Raw genomic sequence first — 9,494 nt, forward strand, 5'->3', positions numbered from 1 at the left:
GAGAAGGTATGGAGGGTGTTGCCTTGATCCGCGTCCTGCTCAAAGCGCTGTGCCATGCCATGAATGCCAGAGTCAAAACCAAGAGCTGTTGAGGGCTTGCTTGAGGTAGGAGTCTAGAATGAGGACTTTGGGAAGTAAATGGTATGCAATGCTCAAGAGTACTACTCTTTCCTTTGAAAACCTACCAAGATGGGGCTTTGTTATTAGCGTGCATACCACTCCAAAGCATCCCCCACCAGTACTAGGGCACCATAGTTGCCCATCATATTATGCACCATAATATTGACCAAATTATAATTAGCATTAGTCCAAGTGTCCATGCTTCCTTGCACTCCACATACAAAAGCATGTCCTAACCTTGCAACTCCTCCTTCCCTCTCCTCCAACCTTGCAACCCATCCTCTCCCTCTCCTCCTCTCTCCTCCTCCTCCTCCCTTCTCCTCCTCCCTCCTCTTGCCCCCTCCTCCTCCCTTCTTCTCTCTCTCCTTTCCCCCCATGCTCTACATCTTCTTCCTCTTCCCCTCCTCTTCCTCCTCCTCCTCCTCCTCCTCCTCCTCCTTCCTCCTCCTCCTCCCTCCTCCCCCTTGCTCTTACACCTTCTTCCTCTCCCACACCTATGTTCCCCCTAAACCCTTAGTCCCTCAACCCTTGACCTCCATGATCTACGAGGGAGACAAGTTCTCCGCCATGTATTCTACCCTGAACCTTAGATCCTCCTTCTAAACCCTGAACCTCTTCTAACCCTTAAACTCCTCCTAAACCCTTCAAAAGCCTTCATTACCCTAATCACAATGATGCATGTTCTTTCTACACATGCATGCACTACGTTTACGTACAACACTTAAGCCTATGTCTCTCACACTGAAATACAACTCGAGGTCCTAAGCTACACTTATACTACAAAGGACAACACTAATATATCTGTAGGTGACAAAAAGTCTCGGAACCCTGCATATTGAGAATACCCTGCCCTTCTTGCGGAAGCCGTGGGAAAGAGTTAACATTTGGTGCCGCTACTAGCATCTCAACTAGTGAGTAAGCATATGCAAGTATGTGTAAAAAACAAACTACCACAAACGTTAATGAACATAGCGCTCAAGGGCAAGGAGAGTAAACTTTTTTTCAAACTCTAGCCAAACATATCACCTCAAGCATTAACCTTGGGTTACTACCTCAAGAAATCTTAAAAAGAAGCCACTTGAAGAAAAAATCAAGATATGTGATGAACATCAATACATAGAGCTAGCAATTTTAAACATTTCACCTTTTTACAAAAGAGCGATCTGAGCCAACCATGAAAAGTTAAGGCTCGGGAAGAGTTTAGGGTTTAACCTTAACCCTAAAGCCATTCCTATAAAAACCCACTCCCACCCCTCATTCTTCTTCTTTCACATCTAGCTCCCATCCTCTTCTCCATTTCAAGCCCTACGCAAGACCCTCCTCCCTCTCCATCGACCACCACCCTACTCCCATCCTCATCAGTGAGTTATTTCGAGCCCTTCTTGTAGCAATAACCTAGCCATCCATTCGCCCTCAACAATCTTATTACATCGAGAAAGGCTTGGGAGAACATTGCAGGTTACCATCTCCTCCTCCCTTTGAATTTCTGTCAAAGTTTTCCGTCCGTTAAGTTTCCACCACGACCACCACCACCCCCTTCCCCCCCCGGTGCCTCCGTCCACCACCCCCATCTCCACCCCCCTCCTCCACCATCCCCCATCTCCACCCCCCATGCCCCCCCCCCCCCCCCCCCCCCTCTCCACCACCCCCCTCCACTCCCCCCTTCCCCTTTCCCCCGCCCTTTTCCCCCTCCACCCCCCCTCCCTCTCCACACCACCCCCCCCTCCTCCTCCACCCTGCCCTCTTCCACCCCCCCCCCTTGCCCCCACAAACACACACCACCCCACCCAGCCACCCCCTCCCCCCCCTCTTAAGGTATGCCTATGTATGATATGCTTGACAAGAGTATATGCCACCTCTATTAGGTTGCCATGTTATGCTTGCCCTAAAACTATAATATACACGTTTTCTCATACGATGCTGCACATGTAAGCCCCTTATAGGAGCACAAGAAGATAATATATCTGCTGAGCCCTGTCTTTGAAAATGCAAGCTGCCAACTGCCCACCCTCACTCAAATTGTTCACATTTCTTCCTGGGATTAGATAATGTGGCCCAGAGGCGCAACAAGTCCCCTTTGAACTTAGAAGTAACCCAACTGTGACTTTTAACGTACAAAATAATTTCAAACACAATAAATGCACATGGAAAGATATGAAACTGGTCCTATCCAAAATCCACCTTGAAATTTATATACTAGATACACGAGTCTAGTAAAAAATATGAACTATGCAGACCACAAGTGTGAACATATACTCTAGCAAACATTTAGATTTTGGATAAATCCCACAGTTTTAAAAAGGCCAATTTCTCACCTTCCATTAACTCTAGAATGGATTTGAAGCTTCACAAACTTGTAAGGATGACCATTAAATAAAGAGTTCAACTTACAGACATTCAAAGTGCATGAAGACTGGAAACTCCAGTTCTTGAGTGCATAACAACAACAAAGTTGTGACTATGGAGGCAAGATATCAAACTAATATGTAATCAAGAGACATACAACTAACATGATACCCAAATTGACAGTGTATAGTGTTTACAACAGAAGATTAGGTTAAAAATTGTAGATTCATATGGCACTCTACTGATGTTGCAGCGATACTCAATATCATTACTGTCAGAAAGCTCACAAGCTGAATCTGATGTCGCAGCGTTGTCTTCCCCATCTGTTCTTGATATTTATCACGTTGTCTGCTGGCAAAAGGGGTAACCGCATTTCTGGACTTGTGCCGAATGGTCCACTGAAAATGGCATAGGACAAGGTAAGCCCATATTCATCTGTGCCTCCAGAAGGGCTAAGCACATGACGAGATGTGGGTGGAGGAAGACAAGTAAATCGTGACTTGTTTTGGGGCACGTGACATGCACCGGCCCACTTGGGTAAAGTGGCTTCTGGCCAATATATTCAAACAAAATCCAAGCACCTGTCCTCAAGCCCAAAAACAACGCTCTAAATGTGAAATTGTGTGTGTAAGATCACGCAATGCTATCATATATCAATTGTAAGGCTTGCTTGGAAGGCATGAATGAAGTGCCAATTGAAAGGCCGTACATGAAGACCAAGTCCAATTGGCAAAACGAGCCCCCCCAATGTATAAATGCATAAAACTGCAATCAGTGCTAGTAGACCAAAATAAGATGTAACCACCATTAAACATCTACCTTTAACATGAAGGTGAAAAACCACATACACTTAACTGTGGTTCCTTGCTAACAAACACAGATCTCCAACATTCCCACAAAGTGCAAAAGCTTTCGTCCAAAGAGGGGGGAGACTCTGTAAAGCACCTTCATGGAATTACCAATTTTGATGCCACATTGATAGACATCAAATCATGGAAGTATGTTAAAAATTTCATGCCTATCAGCAATGGGCTGACGGTGCTTCTTGATTCGCCTCTTTGCCTGCTGGGTTCGGAACAGCGCTTTGTGCTTAAAAAGGCTAGCGCCTCCTTATCTTCTTTGATCGTGAAATTCCTCGCTGATGTTTCTCTGACCTTTTGCGCTTTGATCCTGAGAACTTTCTAACATCTTCGTTTCCTCCTTTTCCTGCCACAGTAGACGGCCTCTTTCCTTTGGCACTGGCATGACTGGTGTTGCCCTTACTAGAACTAACACGGTTTTCCTTGCTCACGACTCTGGGAGAAGTCCATTTCCCTTTCTGATTGTCTGCTTTTGAAGCTCTAGTACCTTCATAGGAGGCTGAGAGTTTTGCTCGCTTCTTTTGCCAACCATCTTGATCCGCTTCTTCATCTCTTAAGCGCTTAGCAGGTCTTTTAAACTGCTTCTGTTCCGTTTCAGTTGCCAAAACTCGAGATACTCTGAGAATCCTGTCCCTTAGCTTCAAACCTCGTCTTGACAAAAGAACACGACTAACACCAGCCTGCCAAATCATTCATGAGAATAAAATGAGTTCACATCACTTTACCAAGTTCGTGATTTGAGAAGGTGCAAAATCACATTGACATGTCAATGTTACCAATTACATACCTTTGTTTTAAAAAGCACAAATGCTATGCCTTTACAGAGACTTGTTTGGGGATCTCGAACAACTCTGATTGCTTCAATATCCAGATCTGGTGATTTTCCAGTGCCGAATATCTGATACAACTCTTCATCCTGACAATAAGAAACTAGCAGGTGAGCACTGACAGGTTACCTGTAGAAGCAGCAGTTTCACCTAATCGTGATGAGACTTTGACAATGGTTCTCAAAAGTGTGCAGCTTGTACCTTCACATCAAATGGAACATTACCAACAAAAATGGAACGAGCACGATCATATGATAGAGGAGACTTCCCCTTCAGTGCTCCACTAGGAGCATGAGCAACATCAACACGCACGTGGTTCCCATTGAACTGAAAGTCAATAAAGAGAAGTCAGCGCTTCAACAATTGAAACAAAGCCCACTTTATTATGTACCACAAGAACCTACAGTAAGAACTCAGTGCAGAATACCTCTTTCATATTATGAGCAAGAGCAGCATTTGCAGATGTCTCCTCCTCAAACACAATGTACGCATGCTGACTAGAGAAGCAACATCCCAAAGATAGATTAGCTCCCACAGTTTTCCCCAAAGATTAAACTTTATCATCCATCATCTGCTTATACAACTGCCCACAATTCTGTTCAGATAGATTATTACTGAAAATTGCTGCTAACAGACAAACAGAAATAGAAAAGCCAAGTTTTAGAAATTTTAAACATTGGAATATACAAATTGTCTTATGAACAGTTGCAAGGGCACAATTTGTAATAGTAAAACTTAAGACTGACTCTCTCCATATATTAAAACAATCACTTGCATTGTAGTTTATCAGCAAATATACACATGTCAAAAGGTGATAATCACATGTTGTGCAAAGCTCAAACTTTGAAGTGGTAGTGTTTGTTCACAATTAGATGAATATACCTAGATGAATCCAGGAACATTCCCAAACTCATCCTCTAAAAACACAACATGGTGCAGTTTCAATCTCATGATAGTCACTCATAAGGTTGAAAACCATAAACTCCATCACGCATAGCAGGGACTAGCTACTATGACATCCCCACTGACATCATTAGTGCCCAACAGTGGGGGTAGACCGTAGTATCAAAATATGCTCTCAAACATACAAATCCACACACACACATATACTTCAGCATTCATTTATACAAAGTCTTCGTACTGAGTTTCTGTCGGCACTCCGGAGGTGAAGGGCAGACTCAGCCATGATGAAGGCTAGCACTAAAGGAGAAGGCTAATAAAAAAGTATTCCAAAATCTCTTCATTCAAGCTGAAAGAATTATCGCAATACTACCACGCCGCAACATGGACACTCATAAGGTTGAAAACCATAAACTCCATCACGCATAGCAAGGACTAGCTACTATGACATCCCCACTAACGTCATCAACGCCCAACACTGGGAGTAGACCATAGTATAAAAATACTCACACATACAAATGCACACACCCACACAGACTTGAGCATCCATTTATACAAAGTCTTCGTACTGAGTTTTTGTCGGCACTCCGGAGGTGAAGGGCTGACTCAGCCATGATGAAGGCTAGCACTAAAGGAGAAGGCTAATAAAAAAGTAGTCCAAAATCTCTTCATTCAAGCTACAACTGCTTGTGAAGTCTAAACAATTTCATTTTAGTCTCTCCCAAACGAGCATCTAAATCTAGCTGATAGGGCAACGCACCATTTAAGATAGAAAGAATTATCGCAATACCAACAGGCCGCAACATGGACGAAAACTTCACAAGGTGAAATTTGCATGTCCACTAATACGGCAGAAGCATATACCTAGATGTCAAAAAATGTCAAAGATGTTGTGGGCCTATGAGAAATGAAGATGGTAGGAGATTATAATCACCAACGTCGTGTTTTGGGATAAAAACTCATTCATTCACTTACAGGATAAACTCTAGTCCCCTGACATAAAGGCAAGGTTAAAGTTCCACGACTATGGGACTGGTCCAACTCTAAAGTACTAGCCAATTTGCAATATATATCCAGATAAATCCAGGAACATGCCCAAACTCATCCTTTAAAATACAACACATTGTGCAGTTTCAATCTCATGCTAGTCATGAAACCATAAAACTCCATCACGTATAGCAGGGACTAGCTACTATGACATCCCCACTCATGTCATCGGTGCCGAACAGCGGGTGTAAACTGCTCTCACATATACAAATCCACACACCCACACACACTTGAGCATCCATTTATACAAAGGTCTTTGTACTGAGTTTCTGTCGGCACTCTGGAGGTGAAGGGCAGACTCAGCCGTGACAAAGGCTAGCACTAAAGGAGAAGGCTAATACAAAAGAAGTCCGGATTCTCCAGATTCTCTTCATTCAAGCCAGTTTGCAAACATATTGCATGCATGCGTGCTTGTGTGGGTAGGTTGGTGGGTGCCAGCGGGTGAGGGTGCAGGGGCTGGGGCGGTGAAGGGGGTACATGAGAGAGAGAGAGAGAGAGAGAGAGAGAGAGAGAGAGGCACAAACCTTTCAACTGCTTCGTTGATCTTGCCCTTGATTATAGCTCCCTTCCTAGGAATTTTAGTCTACATACAGCAAACTTGAGATTTGTATTACAAAGAGTCTGTAATGCCCAGAGCCAATGCAGAACCATAAAGATGAACAGCCCGGTTTGAACACAAAGATAAACAGTCTGGTTTGAACACATGCTTAAATATTAGACAAATTGACAACTGCAGTGTTCAACTTAGGTCATCCCAAGGTAAGCATCACTGAATGGAAGAATTTCACTTTAGGCCTGAATAGCAAAGGATACCCTATGAGAGCGGTGCTCTGCACTTTTTGTGCAGCAGGAATTAACAAACCCTGCAACAAACGGAAACCAACTAGGCAGAGTGGAAGTGGAAACTTACGTCTAAAAGGGGTACAGATCGTAATCGAAGAGACTCCACGGGTCCGTATTGAGAGAATTCCTTGATTATCGCCTTTTTCTTGACCTTTATAGGCAGATTTCCAACAAAAAGTGTTCTCTTTAGCTTCCCTTCATCATCAAATTTTCTCTTACTCGGGGCCTCTCCTTTATCTTCACTTGTGCGTTCACCCTTGTCTTCACTCTTCTTCCTCTTTCTAGTAAGAAGGTTTTGAGCCTCTGTTTTCCACTCTGTGGGCTTCTCTCCTTTTTTCTCTTGGGAATTTTCGGTAGGTTCCTCACTTTGTGTTGGAGGATCTGAGACTCTGATCTTCTTCTCGTACCGAGCCTCAATTTCATCTTCTCGCTTTCGCTTTCTAGCCGTCTGTGCTGAATCTGATTTCGTTCTTTTACTATGCCTCGTTGCTGCACTTTGGCCGTCTAGAACCCTAATGGAAAGTCCTACGATCTTATGTTCTTCCAGGCTCTCAACTTTGCTTGTCTTTTGCCTTTTCCTTGCCGCAGTTTGATCGGATCCAGCTTTCCCTCTTTTTCCTTTGTCGAGCTTACTTTCAATCAATATATCATCAGACCCATCCGGAGTCCCTGGTTGGTATTGAGATGCTTGCTCAACGTTTGACTGGTCCTCCAAAATGGTTACCTTGCCACCCGATAAGGGCTCTGCAACCACGTTTTCTTTCTTTTTCTTCTTGGTGCTCTTTTTCTTCGGTTCTCCATCCTCATTTTCAAGTTTCTCACGGCGTTTTTCAAGCGCTCCATCCTCCGCAGCCTCCACTCCACCTATGTTTTCGGCTGGAATAGCTTTTTTAGCTTTTTTCCTGCTCTTTGCAAGCTCCATCTCCGGATAGCGCTTGAGTAGTTTGCTGGCCTTTGCGTCACCACCCTTTTCGCTATCGCCCAAACCTTTTCGCATTTCGTTCGTCTCTCCATCGCCAGCAGCAGTTGTGTCCTCTGTAACTCCCCCGTCAGAAGCCACGTCCGTGTCTCGCAATACCTTGGCGGAGACATCTTTCTGCGAGCCACCATCATCACCCGACCGCTGAGGGGGCGGCTCCTCCTCGGGCTTCTTCCTCCGGAAAGGGTTGTTAGAAAAGATGGAAAGGCCGCCGGAGAGGGTACCAAAGATGCTTTTAAGCAAGTGAGAACTACCACCAGACGTCTCCATGGAAGGAAAAAGATGCAAGGAAATCTCAAGGAAATGGAGGAAGGAATGCCATAGCTGGGTTGCAGAAATGCATCATCATCAACAAGCTCTCAACGCCATAGCCCGCGTCGCTTCCAACAGACGCAACCCCCAAAACTGCCCACAATTAGCAGCCTTAAACCTGCCTAGCTATAAGGTCCCCATAACATATAGTCCCGTGGATGTCCACGTGGGTGTACATCATCATGTCTAATAGGTCGTCTCTTCTCGGAGTTGCTCCTTTGGAGGTCATCAGAGAGTGCTGCTCAATCTTAAGGAACAGACTAAACCCACCAGAAGTGGCTTAGCCCCCATGATTATGGTGTCCCATTTGCAATGCTATAGGGCATGATGTAAATACTTGTTTCTATAATATGAGCGTAGCACAACCCTAGCCCTAACAATACCAACAGTTGTCGCAAATCCTAGTGTACAGACAATTGGGACTAGCACCTAATACACAAGTGCCACGTCTCAAACCACTCTCGATGAGAACATAAGTGCCTCAACTAATGAGGAATCCCAATCCTTCGCAATATCCACGGGCTCCCAATCTTGCTCCAGTAGTTCCAGTGCAACAACTCCAAGCTGAAGAGCTAGAACGTCACTATGAGTATGAAACAGAATACCATATGTACAACATGGATGGTGGTGAAGGACTCATCCCGGTGTATGCAAATCAAGTAAGACCCACCACATATCGAACACCCATCAAGTGTTTTGGTTGTGGAGAAAACCACCGCATAGTAGAATGCCCACACAAGGGTAACTAGATTTCATTCCAACTTCTGTGCAGGGAATGCAGAGGTGGGCATGCTTGCATTGATTGCCCACTAAGAACAAAGCCTCAACCAACCACAGAAGTAAAACCTGAAGTACCCTTGGGGATGATAAGTGTGGAAAATCATAGTGTGGCAACATGAAGTATGGCATCACAGCCAGTCTTGATCATAACACGACAACAGAAAGAAGCGGCATGGCAAAAACTCCTTTTGGCTCAAAAAGCAAAGAGCCCTCTGGCAAAACAAGCCATGCCAATCCCTCAACACAGTGAGACCATGCCTAGCACATCCACAGAAAGTGTCACCCAAGGAGCCAAGGAAGCATACCCCAATGCTGAAACTAAAAAGACACACTACCAAGCCTTGAAGCAATGGGTTCAACAAGAACAAGAAAAATTTGAGGTAGACAGGATGGCAACAATAGAGATCAGAGCACCATTAGCACCCAGCATTGACACGGTGATTGATCCCAACAACTTCCAACAGGTAATAGAGCAACATG

General features: G+C 44.5%; 1 protein-coding gene across 1 annotated transcript; it reads right to left on the reverse strand.

Moving 5' to 3' along the window:
* Nucleotides 1-3,396: 3,396 nt before the first annotated feature.
* On the reverse strand, nt 3,397-8,349 carry LOC147882117 (RNA-binding (RRM/RBD/RNP motifs) family protein). Its single transcript, XM_087401613.1, has 6 exons — nt 7,011-8,349; nt 6,625-6,683; nt 4,581-4,650; nt 4,355-4,480; nt 4,114-4,242; nt 3,397-4,006 (listed from the first exon to the last, which is right to left on the reverse strand). The coding sequence occupies exons 1-6, from the start codon at nt 8,190-8,192 to the stop codon at nt 3,566-3,568; spliced, it is 2,007 nt and encodes a 668-aa protein (XP_087257739.1). The 5' UTR covers nt 8,193-8,349; the 3' UTR covers nt 3,397-3,565.
* Between the last annotated feature and the right edge of the window lie 1,145 nt (nt 8,350-9,494).

This window comes from Dipteris shenzhenensis, chromosome 30 (assembly GCF_047967505.1).
Source record: "Dipteris shenzhenensis isolate YYH24624 ecotype China chromosome 30, Dip_SZ_1.0, whole genome shotgun sequence".
In the NCBI taxonomy this organism is placed as follows: Eukaryota; Viridiplantae; Streptophyta; class Polypodiopsida; order Gleicheniales; family Dipteridaceae; genus Dipteris; species Dipteris shenzhenensis.